Genomic DNA, 24,132 nt, shown 5'->3' on the forward strand with positions numbered 1-24,132 from the left:
GATACAGAAGACAAATATTGTATGATTCCACTTACATTAGGTGCTTTGAGGAGTCAAATTCAGAGACACAAAGTAGAATGGAAGTTACCAGGGCCTGGGGGGGAACTGTGAGTGGGGAGTTAGTGTTAATGGGTACAGAGTTTCAGCTTCGGATGATGAAAAGGTTCTGGCAGTGGATTTCAGAAAATGTGTAAACTTTTTTTTTTTTTTAAGTGTTTAAAAAAATGGCTAAAATCTGGGACTCCCGGGTGGCTCAGTCTGTTGAGCATCTGACTTCAGCTCAGGTCGAGATCTCACAGTTCATGGGTTCGAGCCCCATGTCGGGCTCTGTGCTGACAGCTCGGAGCCTGGAGCCTGCTTCAGATTCTTTGTTTCCCTCTCTCTCTGCCCCTCCCCCACTCACACTCTTTCTCTGTCTTTCTCTCTCTCAAAAATAAATAAACATTTAAAAAAATGGCTAAAATCTGCTCAAGAAATAGACTTCAAGTTACACTTGGAACTTGCCATTCAAGAAACTTAAGTAGCAGCCATTACGAGCACTTGTCCTTATTTTCAAAAAGCATTTTCAAAAATACAAATTTTTCCCCACAGAAGAAAGAGTCCTGTGGTCTGAGGAATGTCTCCCCTGTACACACAGATCTGAATAACAAACACCAGGACCTGCCACAGCTGAGGGACGCCAACAACAGCAGAACTCAATACATTGTGTCTGCGGCAGCAGGGGCTTTGAACTTCCTGGCTTTGTCAACGGATGTCACAACCTCTGTGTTATTGAAACAGATTTTGGTATTTAAAGCAGATCAGGCTTGTTTTTTAAACATTCATTTTGATCCTAAGACAAATTTTCTGTTTGTCTAAGGGAAAAATAAAGGGGAATATTGTTGGTGGGAACCTGCCAGACAGTTGTGCATTTGGGGGGCAGGAATCAGTCAGGCTTGTTGCTTGTTAGCATTTTGTTGTTTAAATACCTACGACTTCAGGGGCACCTGGGTGGCTCAGTCGGTTAAGCGGCCGACTTCAGCTCAGGTCATGATCTCACGGTCCATGAGGGCTGTGAGTTCTAGCCCCGCGTCGAGCTCTGTGCTGACAGCTCAGAGCCTGGAGCCTGTTTCAGATTCTGTGTCTCCCTCTCTCTGACCCTCCCCTGTCTCTCTGTCTCAAAAATAAATAAATGTTAAAAAAAAAAAAAATTAAAAGAAATAAATAAATAAATACCTACGACTTCAGAAAAAATGGACTGCAGCACGTATAAAAGCCCTTCAGGGTGACTGCCTCACTTACAGCCTGCACCTCCTACTTCAACTAGCTGTAGTTTTTCAAACACGGGTTCTACCATCACGCTGCCTTTGCTGCAAGGTCTCTCTGCCTGGAACAGTTTCAAAGGCCTCCCCACACAATTCCTGCTCACTTTTTGAAAACCCATTTCTAGGGACGCCTGGGTGAATCCGTTGGTTAAGTGTCCCACTCTTTTTTTTTTTTTTAATGTTTATTTTTGAGAGAGAGAGAGAGAGAGAGAGCACAAGCAGGGGAGGGGCAGAGAGAAAAGGAGACAAAGAATCCAAAGCAGGCTCCAGGCTCTGAGCTGTCAGCACAGAGCCCAACACAGGGCTCAAACTCACAAACTCACCACCTGAGCCAAAGCCATACGCTTAACCGACTGAGCCACCCAGGCACCCCAAGTGTCCCACTCTTGATGTCAGCTCAGGTCATGATCTCATGGTTGGTTTGTGCGACTGAGCCCCATGCTGGGTTCCATAATGACAGAGTGGAGCCTGCTTGAGATTCTTTCTCTCCCTCTCTCTCTCTGCCCCTCCCCTGAGCTCTCTCTCTCTTTCTCTCAAAATAAATAAACATTAAAAAAAAAAAAAAAAAGAAAATCCATTTCTAGAAAACATTTTCTGGACCTTCCCCCCTGCCTCGCCCCATCCACACATCTAAGTGGATCAGGCACTTCTTCCAGTGACTTCCATGCCCCTTGACATTGTACATGTTAAACTATGGAAATGTGTGGTCTCCCCAACCAGGGCATGCACTATGCATCTTTGTATGTTCAGGACATACCAACAGAGACCCATGTAAGGTAAGTGGCCAATATACTTTCCAGAACTGCACTAGTCATCAGAGCTGGTAAGTCACAGTCTTGTTTTTTTTTGTTATTTGTTTTAGAGAGAGAGAGAGAAAGCACAAGCAGGGCAGAGGGTCAGAGGAAGAGAGAGACTCTTAAGCAGACACCACAGAACACAGCCTGACATGGGGCTCGACTTGTTATCATAACCTGAGCCAAAACCATGAGTCAGACGCTCAACCAAATGAGCCACCCAGTGCCCTAAAATCTTATTTTTAAATCCCTTTTGATATATTAAGGGCACTTGGACCCCGGACGGGAGAAGCACAGAGACATTCTCTGCTCCTCTTCTCTGCTTCTTTGCCCAATTACCCTCCAGGAGGCTAGAAAGAGCTCCTCAGGGAGGATCTGCAGCTGGTTCACTCTGATTTCAAGTCCAAAAATGTCAGGAAAGATTCTGATTGTCTCCTGGACCAAATGACCATGGCTAGGGGGGCAGAGGAATGTAAGAGTGTGGAAGTTCATCCTTGAACTTCATGGTTGGAATCAAGGAAGGAACATTTCCCTGGGGGGGAGGGAGGGAAAGTGCTGGGCAGACTGAACACCAGATGTCTTGCATGCCCTTGCCATCTACACCTGGGAGCCTGTAGGAAATGCAGAATCCCAGGCCCCACCCCAGACCTACCGAACATCTACATGTGAACGGATCACCAGGTGATATGCTTGACCATGAAAATGTGAGGAGATCTCAACACCCCCCCCCCCACCAACTCCAGCACTGTCTCAAGAACTACTCTGTCCAGCTGGTGTGGGACAGCTTGGCACAGCCACATCTCCAAAGAAGGGCAGGCTGTAACTTCCTCACAGACCATGGAGAGGAAGGCATATGTCAGACTGGCCTGGAGTCTGTCTGTGTCGAAGACTCACCTGTGAATATTACTAATAGACCTTCCTTTTAGGGTAAAGAGTAAGGCGATAAAAATTTATAAACTGAGAGCAGATTATCTCTTTTTCACCTAGGACCCAAGGAACTATTCCAAGTCCACCAGACAAACACCTCAGCTAAGGCTGAGAATCTACTTGACAATTTCAAAATGTTCAATCAACCCTTATTATAAATCCTATGATTTATTATAATGATCAGTGTAATAATTATAATTATTACTTTTTATTTTAGAGAGAGAGAGAGCAAGCATAGGCGAGGAAGAGGGGCAGAGGGAGAGAGAGAGAAAGAGAGACAGAGACAGAGAATCTCAAGCAGGCTCCACACTCAGCACAGAGCCATCATGAGGCTTGATCCACGTCCCTGGGATCAGGACCTGAGCCGAAATCAAGAGTCGGTTGCTCAACCGACTGAGCCACCCAGGAGCCCCATGATCAGTGTAATTATTATTATTTTTGAGAGAAAGAGAGATAGAAAGCATGAGTGGGGGAGGGACGGAGACAGAGGGAGACACAGAATCCAAAGCAGGCTCCAGGCTCTGAGCCGTCAGCACAATGCCCAATATGGGGTTCAAACTCAAGAACCGCAAGATCACGACGTGAGCCGAAGTCAGACGCTTAACCAACTGAGCCACCCAGGTGCCCCGATCAGTGTAATTATTAATGAGAGACAACCCAAGCTAAACTCTGGGCTTGGCTATTAATAATCTTCGGCATCGCTTCATTCAAGTGCGCAATGAGTTATTCCTTCTGCCAGGTATCAGAAGAACAATCTTATTAATTCATCATTACAATTTTAATTACCTTTGTTCTTTTATCATAGTCTAGGGTTATGTATATATATATAATTAAAAACATATTAATATATATAATATACATCAAATATATATTTAAAAGATATATTTAAAAAATATATATATATACACACATATGTACATACATATACACACCAACCTGGGGCAACAGGACTTTCTCAAAGGCACAGTGTCTTTCTCTTCAGACACAGTTTCAGATATGATGCAACTGATGGGGATTAATAAGGCAGCCGGTGGTGAGAGGAACAAGTTCTTCCTCATGATTCTCTCTGCCCATTGGGAAGGAAACTCTTCGGCCTCCTGGCCTTTTACTCTCATCCAAGTTCATTCTGATGGGAAGACTTACTCATCTTGCTGTACATTTACTGAGGCTCGTTACACTTGTTGGTGGGATTCCAGGGCTTCAAGCACAAAACCCAGACTCTATATGGTTTCCTCTTCTCTTGAATCCAAGCAATAAAATTCTCCAGAGTTTCTGTCTCCACCTGTTCGGGGTGGGATTGGAGGATGGGAAGGAAGCCATGCCCCCTATAAGGAGCAGAAAGCCTTAAGTCTCTAAACCAGGGTTGACATTTTCAACTCAACTTTGTTTCCCACTTGCCTACTAGTCCTTGTGCATGAATTCTCTTAGTCTACATTCCCAGAAGGGAAGAGGTGTGGGCAGTAGAGTTTAAGTACCCAGACTTTGAAGTGTCCAACACATGCTATGTACTGAAAAGACCTGTGCGTCTTGTCACACCATCTGACACCGGTCCTTTGGTTGTAATTTCGAAAATCTGTGGCCCTTTGGACATGTTTTCTCTTGGGACTTGTAACTTCCTGGCACAGCTGTGCAGGTGTTAGCTCTTCCCCCAGGTGTCAGACTTTTCTCTTCGGTATTCATATTTCTCAAGCGCCCATATTAATATGTACACTGACGAGGTGTTTCCTGGTACCTTTGGAGGGCTTCTTTTTATCCCTGTTGGCATTCCACTTCAGCTCATCCTAAAATACCTGATTTGTTGGATTTTCTATCAAGTAAAGGGGCTGTAAATATGCGAAGTATAATGCTGACGTACTTAGAACATCCCATTGTTGAAGACAAATGGAGAATTTGAGACAGCCCCAATTTCCTCTCAAACTCAATTCAGGGACAGCCTGGCATAGAGTTAGTAGATTCTTCACCTCAACTTTCTCAGTTTCATCTTACTCAGTAAATGTACCCGTCTGCTCACAGACTTACCTTTAGAAGGATGGGTTTCTGACAAAGTTATTTTTTAGATTTTGTCCTGCTGATTAAAAAGTTCCATCAGTCTCCCAAAGCTAAACAGTGCTCTGTGCTTCTGGAAAGGAAGGGCATGTGGCTAAGGTGTTTAATTTTCTAAGTTGTTTTGATTCACTCAAAGGATAGATCTAATCTCTGAAGTGTATTTTTAGAAATGAAATAAATTTAAGCTCAAAGGAGCTTTAAATAAAAGCACCATAATTATATTTACTCCAAGGCCATGAGGCTTTTGTTCATCTCCTTTTGACAGAAGTTCAATTCATGCCATTGTTACCCTTAGTAATACTAGAGATGGAAGAACAGATTTGCCAAAATACATACAGCAGGACCTCCTCGCCATGTTTAAAGAAACATGGTGCCCATTTGGGAAAAACCCTTTTGCTACTTACAACCTGCCTCCTTCCTTAATCCCAGTAATTCCTGAAGAAATACCACTCGGGAGAAGTGAGGCTGTGAGGTCATGGGCAGTGCCCTGGTTCCAGGTCTGGTCACACTCGATTCTGCACAATCTGAGAGTGACAACTCCTGAGGAATGTACAAAGCTTGTGCAAGACTCACCATGTCAGCTCAGTTCCACCAGAGGGATTCACACAAACCACGAAGGCTTTTAGCTATTGCTGGACAAGATGGCACCCACTGCAAAATGTCAGCAAGCTCCTCTCTATGGACTCCCCCCTCCCCCCATTCATATGTTTAAGCCCTAACCTCCAATGTGGAGATGGGGCCTTTGGAAGGTAATCAAGCCTAGATGAGGTCATGGGTGAGGGGGTCCTCATGATGGGCTTAGTGACCTTGTAAGAAGAAACCAGAGAGCTCTCTCTCTCTCTCTCTCTCTGCCATGTGAAGACACAGCCAGAAGGCAGCCATCTGCAACCCAAGGAGAGAGCTTCCTCCAGACACCAACCTAACCTTGATCATGTACTAGTGGCCTCCCAAACTGTGAGAAATAAATATCTGTTGCTTAAGCTGCCCAGTCTGTGGTATTTTGTAATGGCAGCCTGAGGAAAGACATTATTCCTTGCTCTTTTGGAGAGTTAAAAAAAAAATGAAAGTGAAAAAAACAAGGACTAACAGTTTCAGAAGAAGCTGTCACCGAATTAGAAGTGAAAAAGGAAAAAGGCTTTGAGTTATTGCTGGAATGGAGCAGAGGCTAAATGACGTGCACCGAGCACCTCCCTGGGCGCTAGAGAGGCGAAAATGGAAGTCCGGAACCTGCCCTCGCGGCACCCTATTCCAGGTCAGCTGCTCCAGAAGGTGACCAAGCAAATTGTATCAATATAACACGCTAAGTGCTGAGATTACGAGTACACTCTGGATACCACGGAACAAGCCCCACACCGAGGCAATGCCCCTATTAATCTGGGACAGATAAGAGTTACTGGGTGAGGAAGTTTGGGAAGGGCGTTCTACGAAGAAGGAACAGTACAAACAAGTCAGCAAACTCTAAGCCCCTGGGTATCAACTAGAGCACCAAGTGAGGTGAGTAGTGGCCACCGTTAAAGCTGAAAGAAACAGAGAGGGGAAAGAAAAAACTCAATAGCTGGGAACCCCTTTTCTCCTAGCAGGTATTAAAAAAAAAGCCTTGGGGCGCCTGGGTGGCTCAGTCGGTTAAGCATCCGACTTCGGCTCAGGTCATGATCTCACGATCCGTGAGCTCGAGCCCCGCGTCGGGCTCTGTGCTGACAGTTCAGAGCCTGGAGCCTGCTTCAGATTCTGTGTCTCCCTCTCTCTCTGACCCTCCCCAATTCATGCTCTGTCTCTCTCTATCTCAAAAATAAATAAACATTAAAAAAATAATAAAAATTTAAAAATTAAAATTAAAAAAATAAAAATAAAAAAATCCCATGGAATTTTTTTTACTTAGGGAAGCAGGCATCTGGTTTCAGGAAGACTGGGTATCTGGTTTGATCAGCATGCCAGAGGTAATCCTGGACTTCAAAAGAGCTCATGCCACTCTCGTGGGCCTCTGTTTTTGTGCCCATGTCTGTGGGGGAGTCCTGGGGGTCAGAGACTCCCTGAGTGACCTCAGGTGGGCCAGCTGCCCTTTCTGGATTTCAGTTTTCCCCTCTATAAGAAAGGAATCCTCTATAAAGTGTTTCTCAGGGATTAAATTTTAGTCTTTCTTTTTTTTAATTAAAAAATTTTTTTTTGGAATGTTCATTTTTGAAGGAGAGACAGAGTGTGAACAGGGAAGGAGCAGAAGAAAGGGAGACACAGAATCCAAAGCAGGCTTCAGGCTCTGAGCTGTCAGCACAGAGCCCAATGCAGGGCTCGAACTCACAAGACATGAGATCATGACCTGAGACGAAGTCGGATGCTTAACCCACTGAGCCACCCAGGTGCCCCTTAGGCTTTCACTTAAAAAAATTCTTTAAAGGGGATTAGGGATTTTATTCATTCCCTGACTTGTTCTGGTGAGAATTTTTAAGAAGCTTAAAGAAGCAGGGGTTACAGGCAAAATACATCCATTAGAAGTAGATGAGAGAGATAAAGTGTACTCTCCCAGGCATAAGCCAGGTGTGGGACTGCTCTGTTGTAACACAGACCTCTTTTTCTAAAGTTTAGCGTTAGTGTTTTCTAAACCAGAAATGTTACTGTGTATCCTCCCCAACGTTTGGTATTGTCAGTGTCTAGAATTTTAGCCATTCTGGTGGGTATGTGGCTCCACATCAGATTGGACACCACTTGCCTCTCATTTCCCCATTCTCTTACAACCAAGCTAGTACAGGGCAGACAGCTGCAATTTCCCTACTGAAGACCCGGCCAATAATATTTAGGGCTGATCCTCTTTTTCTGGCTGCTTCTCTTTTAAATAAACACCTGGGTAGAACTTCCAAAATGTTAGAAAAAACAGATTCTCTGAGTCATTTGAAAAATTGAAAAAAGCACTTTGAAACCTGTGGTGTTGCTTGGATCTGGTCATTTTGAATTTCTCTTGACATGAGAATGGGAAAACGGAACAGAGCATACGTGAAGGCTCTCTATCAACACGAATCAGCAGCTCTCAAATTGTAGCTGAACTCAAAATGCAAACAACACGTCAAATGTTTCTCCATCGGCGAAGGAAAGGCTCATTGTTTGCAAGTAATGCTGTCCTAGCGAACATAAAATGTGCAACACACGTTATTTCCTACAATCCCTGCAACATTTCTGTGAAGTCATACAATGATTTCCATTTTACAGATGAGAAAGCTGATCCATACGAAGGCTAAGTAATCTTTCCAAGGTTACACTGCTAGAATGGAATTCTGATCCAGGTCTTTCTGTCTCCCGAGAGCTGGGCTATCTATCACAACTCTCTACTGTCTCAGCACTCTATAAATTGCTGCTGAATAAATCTGCTGAATGTTACATGTTCCAATAGAACAACATGAAAAAAAATTTTCAGGAAATAGAAAAACCTCTTAAGAAGCATGGGTATTGAGGGGCACCTGGGTGGCTCAGTCAGTTAAGCATCCAAGACTCTTGATTTCAGCTCAGGTCATGATCTCATGGTGGTGAGGCTGGGCCCTGAGTCGGGCTCTGCACTGGGTGAAGAGCCTGCTTAGGACTCTCTCTCTTCCTCTCCCTTTGCCCCTCCCCTGCTCATGCATGTACTCTCTCTCTCATAAATAAACAAATAAATAAAACACGAGTATCAAAAGCCAGTTATGCATTACATAATTCTCAGAGTGAACAGTCAACAGCCTGCCTGAGTATAAATTGAGGAAAATGTGAATAACCACGACTGACTTCCCAGAAGACGCATCAGGACTTGGTGAGGTCTGAGTGGTTCACGCAGCTGTAGCTCAACTCTGATGCTGGGCCAGGGAGTACTTCCGTGAAGAAGTATCTGTTAATCACACAGAATGGGCTCAGAGCTGGGCTGGCTGCAGTGGGGGATTCGAGAAGACACCCACCTACTCCCTCAGTTCCCTGGAGTTAACTCTTTTTCTAATTTCTCGAGAGTTCTAGCTATTCTTGAAAGGCAAAACTTATATACTCCAATGAAAGGTGACACTGAATAACCGCCAAACACCTCCCCCTGAAAGTGCTGAACTCGAAATCCTAATATTTTAAGGGTGCACAGAGGACAGTAAAGAGATCTGAACAGCACAGCCTAACGGTGCAAACATTCGGCAATTTGGGATAGTAGTGTCGACCATGCTTACTGCAGCATCCGTAAGGTAATGATTTGCAAGAGTACAGGGACCAAAGTCAAGAGAACACCTCTTAACTCTCACCTAAAGAAAAACAGTTGTTTTCACAGGTGAAAATCCTTTCTGGGGGAGAGAGGGCAGTGCAGAGATAGTAACAGGTGATTGGATCCTTGAATTCCTTCTTAGAATTAGAACTAACACAGTGTGACAATCTTGTTTCTTTTTTAGGGGGAGGGGTAGTCATTGTACAAAAGACTACCCAGAGACTTGAAGACAATGACTCCTAACTCCAGTTTCAATTAAAAAAAATGGAAGAGGCACTTTAATACTCACCAAATTCTTTACAGTTCAAATTTTGCACCTGGGAAAACCCCCGACACTTTGCACCTTATTTGGGCATGTTAATGGCGAGTGGGGACACTCTGCCAGGTGTTAGGAATATAACCTTGAGTTAAGCCTCCGACTCTTGATTTCGGCTCAGGTCATGATCTCACCGTCATATGATTGAGCCCCACGTTGGGTTTTACGCTGATGGCACAGAGCCTGCTTGGGATTCTTTCTCTCCCTCTCTCTGCGTGCCCCCTCGCTTGTGTGCACACACCTCTTCCCCCTGCCCTCTCAAAATAGATAAACTTAAAAAAAGAAAAAAAGATATTCCCTGACCTCCTTGGGCTCACAGGCTCATACCCAGGTGGCTGGCTGGGAAGGAGTGATCTGATTATTTTGATTTTTCTAATTTGCCTGATCCTTGTCCTTCCTTTTCTTCTCCTGACATGGAGGTGAGGGAAAGTGGTGGGTATTTTATCAACTCTTGACTAATCACCTACCACATTCTGGGCCAAACATCGTGCATCTGGAAAACTGTACAGAAAACACACAAAACCCCAAATAGGGAATAATGGCCTGAGACGAAGCAGAAAAGAAACGAGGTGGAATTTTCCTTGGAGACAGATGTGACTGGGGGTCTGCTCCCTGTGCAGACCCCCCAGCCTCCGGAAGTCCCAGGAGGAGAAGACAGATGTGGAGGTGTAGCCTGGGAGATCCTGTTCCCCTTACAACTACCACCCCGCCCCCAAGACCCCCTAGAAGGGCACAGAAACAACGTAATTAAATGACAAATCTAACACTAGCTGTGTTTACATGGTACCAGGCAATTCACTGTTGACTGAAAAAACTTTTCTTGCTGGGTATTTGACTGACTCGCTATTTGGGATCCATATAAACAAGAACAACCTGCCTGTTGGCCTGGCCTTACAGACACATTTACTTACATAGAAACAAAAACATCACCACAGGTCTTTCAAATCCACATGTTACTCCTTTCTATTTGTGTCAAAACTCCGCCTTCCCATCATAAGAGTCTGCACCTTTGAATTTCCCAAGGAAGGTTTCACTGTGTTAGCTTTGACTACTTCAGCTCCTTCTCTCGTGACCCAGGCAACTCATTTCTGCCCACACAGCCCACCCTCTGGTTTGGGCACACACAGGAGAGCTCTTTGCTGATCACCCTGTGTTGGGCCACACCTCGGAGAACTTAATTTTAGGGATACGGAGGGAGGGTCTTTACAAGGAAATGATAAATGCACAAAGGAAGGAATGTGTGCATCCGGAGAAGGAGAGCATTACTGGGGGCAGCTGGAGGTACTGCATGAGGTAACGAGCAGAATTCCGCCTTTCCCTGTCTCTGACGCGAGGGCACAAACCTGCAAAGATGTGTAAAATAACACGGGCAGATTCAGGCATTTACTCAGCACTCGTGTATGCAATCCTATCCTACAGTGAACAGAGTACTCGCCAGTGTATCCTCCAGCAGAGGCCTTGTGAACATCCCTAATTAACTGGACTTTGTGTCGCAAAAATCACTTTAATTTCAGTTATGTTAAATTATATACAGGAATGCCTGGGTGGCTCAGTCGGTTAAGCTTCCAACTCTTGATTCTGGCTCAGTTCATGATCTCACCATTCGTGAGTTCGAGCCCCGTGTCAGGCTCCGCGCTGACCGTGCAGAGCCTGCTTGGGATTCTGTCTCCCTCTGCCCCTCCCCTGCTTGTGCTCTTTCTCCTCTCTCTCTCTCTCTCTCAAAATAAATAAATAGACTTGAAAAATTTTATATATAAACCGTGGAGCCAGGAAATTTGTAGAAATTCAGGGTATTTCCTTAGTAAATGAACTGATACAAATTCATTCAGGTCAAAAGTTGTGAAAGCCAGCATTGTTATCATATTTTTGCAGCAGAGAACACTGTGATGGTCAATGGCACTAAAAATAGCTGAGAAAAGAATTAGGAGTTCATAACTGGAAACAAGAAAACAACAACCTTATCCAAAGTAGCAAAATGTCCGTTAGCATCCCTCCCTATGAATTTTTCTGACAATAGGAAATGGAATTTAATTTTTTTTCTCTAATCCATAACTGTATGTCTCCTCCCCTGTGCCCTCTGGGAAAACCTTATTCATAAACGGATAATTCCCAGATAACTAAATTCTTTGCTGACTGTTTCCATACAGCTCCACAACAACAAGGCAGCTCCTGAACTTGCCACTTCAAGTTCCTGTCGCTTCAGCAGTGATGTCATGGAAAGACATCCCCACGTGCTGTGTTTGTTGCCCAGCTAGAGGCTGTAAAGGAAATTATGCTCTGCCTCTAGGTTTTAATTTTCCATGAAACGTTATTCTCATTGCCAGAGCTGCCTAAACTGTGAAAGAAAAGTGATTTAATTAGGTCATAGCCATAGTTAGATTTTTAAGCACACTCTTCTGACAGAAAAGTCATATTTCACAGCTTTGTTGGGTTTAATAATTTATTTTCATCAAACCATTCCTGACGTGTTACGGTGCTGAATAACAACGGAGAGAGGAAGACGTGAGAAACACTAACTGCTGTGCGGAAAGTTATCTCTTCAAGTGAGCTTTTCTTTTCTTTTCTTTTCTTTTCTTTTCTTTTCTCTTCTTTTTTCTTCTAACATTTATTTATTTTTGAGAGAGAGTGCACAAGCAGGGGAGGGCCAGAGACAGGGGGGACAGAGGATCTGAAGCGGGCTCTGTGCTAACAGCGGTGAGCCCAATGCAGAGCTCAAAGTCATGAATCGCGAGATCATGACCTGAGCTGAAGATGGACTGAGCCACCCAGGTGCCCCTCAAATGAGCTTTTCACTGTCCCAGCAAGAGAGGTGGAGTCTTAGGCTGATTAGAGGGAAGACTGAGTCGGGGAGGCTCCTCTTTCCTGATTCCCTTTCCCCATTCAGTAAGTGTGGAAAGACAGTGACAGGCTCTCCACACCCAACAGGCGGTGACGATGACAAGAATGATGAGGAAAATAAAGGAAAGGAAGTAACTGTGCCCACTTTGGCACCATATGTACTAAATTTGGAACATTACCGAAAACGATTAGCATGGCCCCCTGCACAAGGATGACACACAAATTCATGAAGCGTTCCCTAGTTTTCTGTAACTACGTGAGGTGATGGATGTTAACTTGTTACGATGATTGTTTTGCAATAATACAAAATCAAAATCATCATGTTGTGCACCTTAAGCTAACAGTTATATGTCAATTATATCTCAATAAAACTGGGTGGGGCAGGGAAGGGGTAACAGTAGCAACAGAGTAGGAAGAGGGAGAGAACTAACACTGTTCAGCAGAGACGACCTAGTGAGAGCAAAACGTGATGGGCATCATAACTCTACTCCCAGGATTTCCCATAGTCTTTTCTTTGTGTGTGTGTGCACACCCGCACGTGTGTGTATTCTCGTGCATGCCGGATACTGAACCTAAGAAGTCTCATTCCTGAACCTGAAAGATTTGTTTACTTGTCACCTCCTCAAAAGTTCAACTTATGATTCAAAATCAAGCCTTGAAACTTCTGTACAAATACATCTAAAAACTTAAGCAAAGAGTAAACAATTATGTTATTTAGAAGACACGAAATTTGTGTGATCCCATATTAAAAGACACTAAGCTGTTCCTTCTTCTTTAGAAAAAATATTTCTACCAGAAATGGCAAGAGTGTTATCAATGGTCTTGGAGACATTTTAAAATTCCAAACATCGAACCCTCACAGCATCTGTTGACAATGCTTTTACAAGTTCATCCTATACACAAAACAGGCTTAATTTTACCCAGTAAACTGACATTGCCAAGACTCCTTCTTGGTTCAATATCTTGGTAATAGGTCAAGAGAAATGTCAACATGTCATTGAAAAAAGAAAGACATTAGTCTGTGCTCCCAAGATCTGGCAAAACAGCCGGAGAGACAGCTAGTCAAAACTCAGAAAAATTCTTATCCTTTTAAGAGATCTTCATAAGGATAAATCCGTCAGAGGCTGAAACTTACCAGTAGATCTTCTCACCCCTTTTAAGAGCAACCCCTACAGAGGAAACACAGTTCAGGATGGCGGTCTGTTACTACACAGGGAGATGTTGTTATGGAGACAGCTCTGAAGGCTCCCTGGCAATCCCAGTGTATAATTAAGGCTCCATCACAGAACAGCCAGCAGGGTGGTCTCCATAGGAACCAACAAACACACATTGTCACTGGGCCTAGCAACTGTTCTGAATCAATGACTCTTTATATAGGTTTAAAAACATTGTGAATGGGGCATCAATTGCTTGTTTTGTTAGACAATGTCTGATTAAATATGTGTGAGAGACCCCGTTCTCATGCATGCTGAATTTCCAGTAGTGTCTAGAGTAGGCTGCCCATAGCTAAATTCACTTACCTAGAACTAGGAAATACAAATGATAAATTCAGACTCAGGAAGTCACTGGTTAATTTGGTGGAAGAATTAAACCAGTGGTCGATAGTGCCAGGGAGGACTGGCACCCATTCTTCTATGGCTGTCTAAATATTATCCCATCCTCTCAGTACACTCGACGTTATTATTACATTTGTTTACAGATGAGCACACATCTAGAAGGTGGCAGACCTGGGACTCAAAGGTAGGTCAGAATGAAGTCCCGGTCCAGGTTTATATAACTCTACATAATAATGCTCTTTGTTTTCGTACCACATTATCACGCCCCAGCTACCCTCACAGACATGATCTCATATATTCTGCTTTTACCTTGAAACATTGGGGAGTTCAGTTCTAGAATTTTCTAATTTTGCAATATTTTCTTCCTTGATCTTTCTTTGTCTGCCTGCTCTACTTCTGCACCCACCATGCACTCCAGGTTTGAAGATTTACATGGGACCCTTTCTAGGAAGGTTTCCCCCATGTCTAGGAAGGTTTACCTGGACTGTGTGAGAAGCATTTTCCTAAGCAGCAAAGGGAAAGGAAGCCCATTACATAAGATTCTGACTGCTCAAACTCTAATAACAGCGGAAAACATCCCAATTAACTGCTTGTAGCATTTACACATAATCTTCTATGACAGAAGGCAGACTTGGGTGATAGGGATGGAAGGTGAGATTGCCAATTCCTACTTTATTCTGATGGGTTCTATTAAGGACTTTTTTTTTTGAGAGAGAGAGAAAGTACGAGTGCATGCACACATGCCTGCAAGCGGGGGTGGGAAAGGGCAGAGGGAGAAAGAGGGAGAGAATCTCAGGCAGGCTCCACACTCAGCTTGCAGCCCCACACGAGGCTTGATCTTGAGACTGTGAGATCATGACCCGAGCTAAAATCAAGAGTCAGATGTTACCGACCGGGCCACCCAGGTGCCCCTATTAAGGACTTTTAAATTCTGGCAAATGCTTTATTAAGTAGGTACTGATAATCAATGATCAGGCTCCTGGCAAATCATCATTATATATAATCCTACAATTGAATGTACACATCATCAGCATTTAGCCTTAAATATTAGATTCATCAACACTGTCAGAGCTCACTCGAGTCATAACATTTCTAACATTTCTGAGCTACCTGATCAAAACCAAACAGTGAGGCTCTTTCCTTGTTCCCCTGAAACCCCAGTTCCATGCATCTCTTGGGAAAGCCTACTTCCCATTTTTCACTGCCCTTCTACTGAGGCTCAGGAAAAGGGCTGTCTTCTCTAAAGCGAGCCCCCATTCCCCTTCCGTCTCCCATTGAAGTTCATTATTCTCCCTATTTCCCCTCATTCTTCAGCATCTCCAAATCTCTCTGTATATGGCGTCTTCTTTTCTAGTTTCAAATATGCCCAAGTCCTTCTTTCCTCAGAAAAGAAATTATCTTTGCTAGATCTGACTATCCCCCTGCCCACCACCAGTCACAATCTCCTTCCCGCATCTGTGTATTCTTGGATATTTATGATCTATCTTCCGCCCCCCTCCCACCCTGTGCTTATAAAACTTTTTCCTGCAAGACCAGTAATGTCCTTGGTCTAGGCTTATCCCAATCCAAATCTCTCTGACCTCTTGGCAGCATTTTGCTTTACTCCTTTAAACTCTTCCTTAGACTTCCCCACAGAGAACTTGCCCAGCTTTCCTTGGCTATCACTTCTCTCTCCCACACATTATTGATCTCTGGTATTGAAGTATCTCCCAAGAAAGGCTTAGCCCTCTGCTCTGCTCCACCCACATCCTCTTGCTCCTGCAGTGAGCTCATCTATTTCTTCACATTCCTTTTTTTTTTTTTAGTTTTTTTTTTTTTACACATTCATTTTTGAGAGACAGAGACAGCGCACAAGCGGGGGAGGGGCAGAGAGAGAGGGAGACACAGAATCAGAAGCAGACTCCAGGCTCTGAGCTGTCAGCACAGAGCCCGACACGGGGCTCGAACCCACGTACTGCGAGATCATAACCTGAGCCGAAGTCTGACACCCAACCGCCTGAGCCACCCAGGCACCCCATTCACGTTCCTTTTTTAAAAACATGTTTGTTTATTTATTTATTTATTTATTTATTTAGAGAGAGAGGGAGAGAGTGCACACGTATATGTGTGAGAAGGGGAGGGGCAGAGAAAGAGAGGAAGAGGGAGAATCCCAGGCAGGCTTCACTGTCAGAGCAGAGCCCAATGCGGGGGTCAATCTCATGAACCTTGAGATCATGACCTGAGTGGAAATCAAGAGTCGGACACTTAACCAACTGGGCCACCCAGGCGCCCCTCTTGACGTTCTTGATTCCAACTCCACTGCTCTAGGCGGAGCCCAAACGGACACATGAAGCCCTGAGCTCTGCCCTCCCTTTCACCCCATATGTCCAGCACAAAGCAGTTCCATTTAGATGCTCCCTCACCATACACATCTGTCTAAAATAGATTTCACCAGCTTCCCTCCCCAAAGATGTTCTTTCATAATCCCCCCACCCGTTTCTGTGATGCCATGGAAGTCTCATGTCTCAAGCCACAAACCTTGGGGTCATTTGTGAACCTCCCTATCGGCCACTGCCTGGACCCAAACGACTATCACACACTCCCTACTGCTCTAAAAGGATCTGGGTCTTTGTTATCTAATTCTTTGATCACATAACACTTACGTGATAGATTAAACAATCACAATTTCTTTTTCTTCAGACTGTCAGTCAAGTTGACCTTTCACCTTTATTGCCATCACTCACTACCTTGATTCACCTCCCTTCTAAATGCTTGGAACTCATTTCCAACATGACTTGCCTTTAGACCGTCTCATTCAAAAGTTCACAGTCATCTCCAGGGCGTGGCTTTCAGGGCTTCCTAACTGTCTCTTCCAGGCCCATTTCCACCCCCACACCCTCACACTCTCCTCCTCCTCTGGTCAAATTTATTTCCTCATGGTTCCCCACGTGCACATCCTGCCTTGGGACCCCTGCCGTTCATCCTGGAAGGCTGTCCTTCCATTTCCACTTCTCCCAGGCAACCTGGGTGTGCAGGGGCCAGTTCGGTCTCTCCACCACCTCAGCCCACTTGGAGCTTCCCTTTACCCAACTCCTGAAGTCAGTACTACCCCACTTAGCAATGTACTGTAACAGTCTCACCCTGTCACTCTTATCTCCTCCTCTGGATTATAAGATGCGCTCGGCAGGCCCTACACATATACTAACCCATTTTCCCCACCCCAGACTCCAAAGGTTTTCCCAATAAAGGCTGACTGGTAGAATCATGTCCAAAAAGAAGGCCATTCAAAGAGAGACCACATACCTTGATATCAGGCACTTTTAATACTACCCAAACTGAAAGAATCTAGTATACCATGAAGTCCCATGGAAATAGCAGTTGTTTCTGGCAGGCAGTAAATTATGACACATTGTCAGGGAAGGGACTGGGGGAGGCAAGCAAGGTACCTAGGGTGCAACATTTAAGGGGGCACTCATTGTTCTCAGGTGCCGACCCCACACTGCATGATGGCCCTCATCCCAGCCCTGTGCATGTGAAAAATGAGACTCTTAACATTCAAAAAACAAACTAAACCAAATCAAGAGACACATACAAGGCAAGCTATAGAAAAATCTTTCCCAGAGCCATAGAGAACAAACTAAGACTTGGTTTCCTGGTCTACCACTGAGTCAGGACAAAATGGCGGCAGCAACTATGGCATTAACTTAAAGGAAAAAAGCATTCTTATGGAAGCAGCTTTGAAATGGAGAGCAAAACCTGGATTCTAAGGGCCCTAGAGGGCCAGAGCTGCTGTCTGGGAATGAATCTTCTCTCCTGGCTCATCCTCAACATAAACTCACTCTGGCCTCAGTTGCTTCTTCCCAGTGGATGCTGAGAACACCAGTCAGTTTGAAGTTAACCAGGATGAGACAAGGCACTATTCAATCCGGAAAAAATTCTCACATGATAACTTAAATCTACTAGAGAAACCCATTAGCATACCACATCTTCCTTATATGTCTACACATTTCATTGCTTTCGTCTTAAATTCATTCACTTTTTCCTGCATCAGTGCTTTACAAGTGGGAAGAGATTCCAAGATTTTATGAAGATGAAGTTAGATTTCACACGCCCAAATTTATCAAACTGAAGGGAGAAATAAAAAAAGTTGCTAAAAAGGTTGCTTTTTAGAAGGTTTCTTCTTTAAAAAATGTTTGTTTGTTTGTTTGTTTGTTTGTTTTGAGACAGAGAGTGAGCAGGGGAGGGGCAGAGAGAAGAGAAAGAGAATCCCAAGCAGGCTCCGTGCTGTCAGCACAGACGCTGACAAGGGAATTGATCTCACAAATGATGAGCTCATGACCCGAGCCAAAATCAAGAGTTGGACATTTAATTGACTGAGCCACCCAGGTACCCTGAGAATGTTTCTTAAATTCACAGATAGAAAAACAAGAATAACAATGGTAACAATATAAAGTGACTTCAAAGGCCCTTTTTTTTTCCCATGCTGAGCATTCTCAGACCTAAAGAAGATACTAAGATAAGGACCAGAGAGAAGCATGGATACCTTAGAAGTGATGAAGTTCATGTGACAACTCCTTGGAAAATAGCAGAGAATGGATCCTTCTGGAGCAAGGAAGAAGGTGCCCTCAGCCTCTTCTGAATGACCTTCCTTTCTGAGTGTCTTTGAGTTTTTCCACAGAATCCAAATTCTCCTCTGGGGCCAACGGAACATCCTTCTGAGTCATTTTCCGAACATGCTGGCACTCACTAGAGTCACAATGACGTCATGGGGAAATGTTGTATTGCTAAGTACAATTATGTTGTATTTCAAATGTCAGCACATTCTGATGTGTAGGTGGTCCAAAGAATGGGACAGTATTATGCCACTGAGGATAACAGAGCTTATTTTCAAACAGAAAAGAAAAAGGAGGAGGAGGGGAGGGAGAAAAAGAGAGACTACTGAAGCTAGAAGAGACTTTAATGGCTCAACTAATCCAATCTTCAACATTTAAGGAGGATTAGCATTAAACCTTAGCAGCCAATTAAAAACCCTTATACTTTTGAATCAGCTACAGAGAAGGAAATGATGAACCTCACCTCCCTCCAAGTTTAAAAGAAAATGAAAAATTTAAATAGGTAAAAAGGAGGCTCATGAAAGTAGTGGCCAAACAGGCAAAGGCATACACAAGAAAAATATCCTTCCTAATACCAAAAGACAATATTTAAGCACTATTCTTTGAGTACTTTGCAGCTTTCAGGGATGGTTTAATGCCATAAAATCCACCCACTATAAATGTAAAGTTCAATGATTTTTTTAAAGTGGGCTCCACGCCTAGCACAGAGCCCAATATGGTGCTTAAACTCATGACTCTGAGATCAAGACCTGAACTGATATCAAGAGTGGGAGGCTTATCTAACTGAGCTGCCCAGACGCCCCAAAAATTCAATGATTTTTTTAACTGTTTATTTTTATTTATTTTTTGAGAGAGTGAGTGTACACACCAGCAGGGGAGGGACAGAGACAGAGGGAGAGAGAGAGAATCCCAAGCAGGCTTCACACTCAGCACTGAGCCCAACATGGGGCTCGATCTCACAACCATGTGAGATCACGACCTCCACCAAAATAAAGAGTAAGATGCTTAACCGACTGAGCCATCCAGGCACCCCCAAAATTCAATGATTTTTAATGAACACATTTAATAAATTAATTTAAATGATGGTGCAACCATCACCACAACCCAGTTTTAGAACATTTCTATGAACTGAAATAACTTCCTTGAGCCTATCTGTAGTCAATTTTTGCTCCAAGAAACCATCACTATGCTTTCTGTCTCCATAAATTTGCCTTTTTTGGAAATTTCAATAAATGGAATCATACTCTATGTATTTTTTTGCACTGGCTTCTTTCACTTAGCATAACGTTTTTGAGATTCATCCATGTTGCAGCAATGAAGTAATAGTCCAATCCTGTTTATTGCCAAATAGTATTCCATTGTATGTGAACAGTACATCTCTTTTATACATTCACCAACTGATGGCCATTTAGATATTGTCCAGTTTGCGGCTATTATGAATAATGCTACTCTGAGTGTTCATGTTAAAGTCTTTTTGTTTTCATTTCTCTTGGGTAGAGTTCTAGGAACAGAATTGCTGAGCTATTTAGTCAGTTTATGCTTAGCATTTTAAGAAACTGGCAAGACAGTTTTCTAAAGTGGCTATACCATTTTACATTCCTACCAGTAATTTATGAGGGTCCCAGTTTATCCACATCCTCGTCAGCTCTTGATATTGTCTATATTTTTTTATTACAGCCATCTTAGTGAGTGGGTAGCGATATCTCATCATGATTTAATTTGCATTTCCCTAATGGCTAATGACATTGAGTTCCTTTTTATGGACTTCACAAACCATTCATATATCTTCTTTGGTGAAATGTATGCCTATTCATATCTTTTTTTAAGAGTTTTTATTTAAATTCCAGTTAGTTAACATACACTGTAATATTGGTTTTAGGAGTACAACATAGTGAATCAATACTTCCATATCACCGGGTACTTATCACAAGTGCCCTTCTTAATCCCCATCACCTGTTTCACCCACCGCCCCCACCTTCGCCCTGGTCTTCAGTGTGTTCTCTATAGTTAAGAGTCTGTTTCTTGGTTTGCCTCTCTCTCTTTCTTTATTTTTTCCTTTTTCTTGTTGGTTTTGTTTCTTAAATTTCACATATGAGTGAAACCATGTTATCTGCCTTTCCCTGACTGATTTATTTCTCTTATTAGCATTACACTCTCTAGGTCCACCCACGTCATTGCCAAGTAGCAAGATACCATTCTCTTTATGACTGAGTAACATTCCATTATATAGATATTTATGTATTCACATCTTTCAACCATTTTTTGGTTGGGTTGTATGTAGTCTCACTGAAGAGAGTACAAAGAATTCTTTATATATTCTAGAAACAAGTCCTTAATCAGATACATAATTTGCAAATATTTTCTCCTAGGCTGTGGCTTTTCATTTTCTTAACAGTGTCTTTTGACCATTAATTTGATTTGCATACTATTTTAATTTAAATGAAGTCTAAGCCTGGGGCACCTGTGTGGCTCAGTCAGTTAAGTGTCCAACTCTTGATCTCAGCTCAGGTATTGATCTCAGTCAGGGTCATGGATTCAAGCCCTGCGTTGGGCCGCACACTGGGTGTGAAGCCTATTTTTTTAAAAAATGAAGTCTAATTTATCAATTACTTTCTGGCTTATGCTTTTGGTGTCATATCTGAGAACTCTTTGCTTAAACCAAGGTTGGTAAGATTTCCTCCTGCAGTTTATTCTAAGAGTTTTCTAGTTTTAGCTCCTATATTTAGGTTTACAATCCACGGTTGAGTTGATGATAAGAGAGAGGGTTTAAGTACTTTTTTTTTTTTTTTTTTTTTTTTGCATACCTGGTTGTTCCAGCACCATTTGTTGAAAAGAAAATCCTTTCCCTGTTCAATTGCCTTGGCACTTTTATTGAAAGTCCACAGACCATAAATGCCTATCCAATGCCAATACCATAATGTCTTGATTATTCTAGCTTTATAAAATTCTAAAATCATGAGTTTAAATCCCCCAACTTTCTTTTTCTTTTTAAAGTTTATTTATTTATTCTGAGAGAGAGAGCATGTGTGGGAGAGGGGCAGAGAGAGAGGAGGGGAGCGAGAATCCCAAGTAGGCTCTGCACTGTCAGCACAGAGACCCACCTAGGGCTTGAACTCACGAACCAAACCGTGAGATCATGATCAGAGCTGAAATCAAGAGTTGAATGCCCAACTGACTGAGCCACCCAGGTGCCCCTGTTTTTCTTTTTCTAAATTGTTTTGGCTATTGAATTTCCAAATAAACTTCAGGATCGGTCTGTGGATTTGTACAAAGCGTTTGCTGGGATTTTGACAGGGATTACATTAAATCTATTGATCAACTTAGGAAGAATTTCCATCTTAACATCGAGTCTTTCCATTTATTGAGATCTTAGATTTCTCTGAGACTTTACAGTTTTCAGTCTTGAACTGCTTTGTTAAGTTCCTAAGTATATTTTTAATGCTGTTATGAATGAAATTATTTTCTTAATTTCATTTTTATGAACATGACTGTTCATTATTAATACATAAAACTATGAATGATTTTTGTACATTGATCTTGTATCTGAGACCTTGATAAATCGTTTATTAGTTCAATTAATGTTTTTATAGATTTCTTAGGATTTTCTACATGTAGGATAAATGTCATCTGTGAATATAGACTATTTAATGTTTTCCTTTCTAATTTGGATGCTTTTTTTTTTGGTCTTATTGCACTGCCTGATAGAAGTGGTGAGGCACAAACAGTCTTGTACTGTTCCCAATCTTACGGAGAAAGTATTCAGTCTTTCATCATTAAGCATAATGTTAACTATAGGTTTTTCACATGTGCTTTTTATCAGGTTGAGAAGATTCCCTTCTATTACTAGTTTGTTGAGAGTCTTTTTTAAAAAAAAATTTTTTTAACGTTTATTCATTTTAAAAGACAGAGACACAGCATGAGTGGGGAAGGGGCAGAGAGAGGGAGACACAGAATCTGAAACAGGCTCTGGGTTCTGAGCTGTCAGCACAGAGCCCGATGCGGGGCTCGAACTCATGGACTGCAAGATCCTGACCTGAGTTGAAGTCAGAAGCTCAACCGACTGAGCCACCCAGGTGCCCCGAGAGTCTTTTTTAATCATGAATGGATGTTGGGTTTTTGTCAAATCATTTTTCTGCACCTACTGACATGGCTCCTTTTTTATTCTTTATTCTGTAAATATAATGTATTATAGTACTTTCCATTTGTTAAACCAACTTTGCATTGCTGATAAATCTCACTTGATTATGGTATAAAATTCTTTTTCTATGTTGCCAGATTCGGTTTGCTACTGTTGTGTTAAAGATCCATATTCATGGAGAATATTGGTCTATAATTTTCTTATGATTTTATTTAGTCTGGCTTTAGTATCAGAGCAACTCATAGATAAATTGGGAGTTATTCTCTTTCCTCTGCTCTCTAAGAGAACTTGTAAAGAAAAAATATCACATTTAAAAATATTTGATAGAATTCATCAGTAAAGCCCATTGGACCTGAGCTTTTCTTTAGGTAAAGATGTTTAATCACTACTTACATTTATTTACTTATTATGAGTTTATTCAGATTTTCTATTTATTCTTGAGTCAATTTTCCTGGTTTGTACGTTTCTGGGAATTTGTCCATTTCCTCTAAATTGTCTACTTTGCTGGTATAATATGAATAAAGTTATTCATAATATATAATCCTTTTAGTTTATATAGAATCAGTGGTAATGTCCCTGATTTCATTTCTAATTTTGATAAGTTGTATCTTCTTTCTTATTTTCTTAGTTAGTCTAGCTAGAAAATAAATAATTCTCCCGTGTGATTCTTTGCCTCATGGGCTATTTAGAAGTATGTTATTTAATTTCCAAATAAATGTTTTTTTCTAGATTTTTTTTCTGTTGTAAATTTATTTTTTTTTCTTTTTTTTTTTTTTTTAATTTGAGAGAGAAAGAGAAAGTGTGAGTTGGGGAGAGGGGCAGAAAGGGAGAAAGAAAGACAGAGAGAGAGAGAGAGAGAGAGAGAGAGAATCTTAAGCAAGCTTCATGCTCAGCACAGAGCCTGAAGCAGGGCTGGATCCCACAACACCAGGTTCATGACTGGAGCCAAAATCAAGAGTCGGATGCTCAACAAACTGAGCCACCCAGGTGCCTTGTTGTAAATTTCTAATTTAGCTCTGCTGTGGCCAGAGAACATATGTTAAATGATTTTGATCTTTTCAAATTTACTAAGACTTGTTTTGTGACACAGCATAACACTTAACCTGAAGAATGTTCCATGTATGTTTGAAAAGAATGTGTTTTCTGCAGTCAATGGATAGAGTGTCACATGTCAGTTATGACAAGTTGGTTGACAGTATTGTTCAAGTCATCTGTACCTTCTATACTCTTACTTTTCTTCTGGAACTCTTATATATGTTAATATGCTTGATGTTGTCCCACAGGTTTCTGAGCCTCTGTCCATATTTCTTCAATTATTAAACAGTCTTTGTTCTTTAGATTGAACAATTTCTTTTGCTCCACATTTCAGTTCACTTAGTTTTCCTTCTGCCCTTCAAGTCTGTTATTGAGTACCTCTAGAGGA

At 42.3% G+C, this 24,132-nt stretch overlaps 1 protein-coding gene and 1 non-coding gene across 7 annotated transcripts in view; one reads left to right on the top strand and one right to left on the bottom strand.

Moving 5' to 3' along the window:
- The window catches only part of TMEM241 (transmembrane protein 241), a 114,266-nt gene that overhangs the window by 13,493 nt on the left and 76,641 nt on the right, over window positions 1-24,132 (bottom strand). Inside the window, exon 14 of one of the 6 annotated variants that reach the window (XR_006209889.1) lies at window positions 3,962-4,307. The exons of 3 other annotated variants lie outside the window; for them this stretch is intronic. Coding sequence is in view for 2 of the 3 variants with exons in the window: in XM_042962141.1 (XP_042818075.1) it covers window positions 4,246-4,350 (105 nt within the window). In the remaining variant the exon portion in view is untranslated. Of the gene's footprint in view, window positions 1-3,961; window positions 4,351-13,558; window positions 13,593-24,132 lie in introns of those variants that run through there. 2 more of the 6 variants (XM_042962144.1, XM_042962141.1) reach the window with 2 other exon arrangements.
- On the top strand, window positions 12,561-12,669 carry LOC122232896. Its single transcript, XR_006210289.1, has one exon. It is a non-coding gene; the product is annotated as a U6 spliceosomal RNA (small nuclear RNA).

The sequence above is a fragment of the Panthera tigris genome, chromosome D3 (assembly GCF_018350195.1).
Source record: "Panthera tigris isolate Pti1 chromosome D3, P.tigris_Pti1_mat1.1, whole genome shotgun sequence".
NCBI lineage: Eukaryota > Metazoa > Chordata > Mammalia > Carnivora > Felidae > Panthera > Panthera tigris.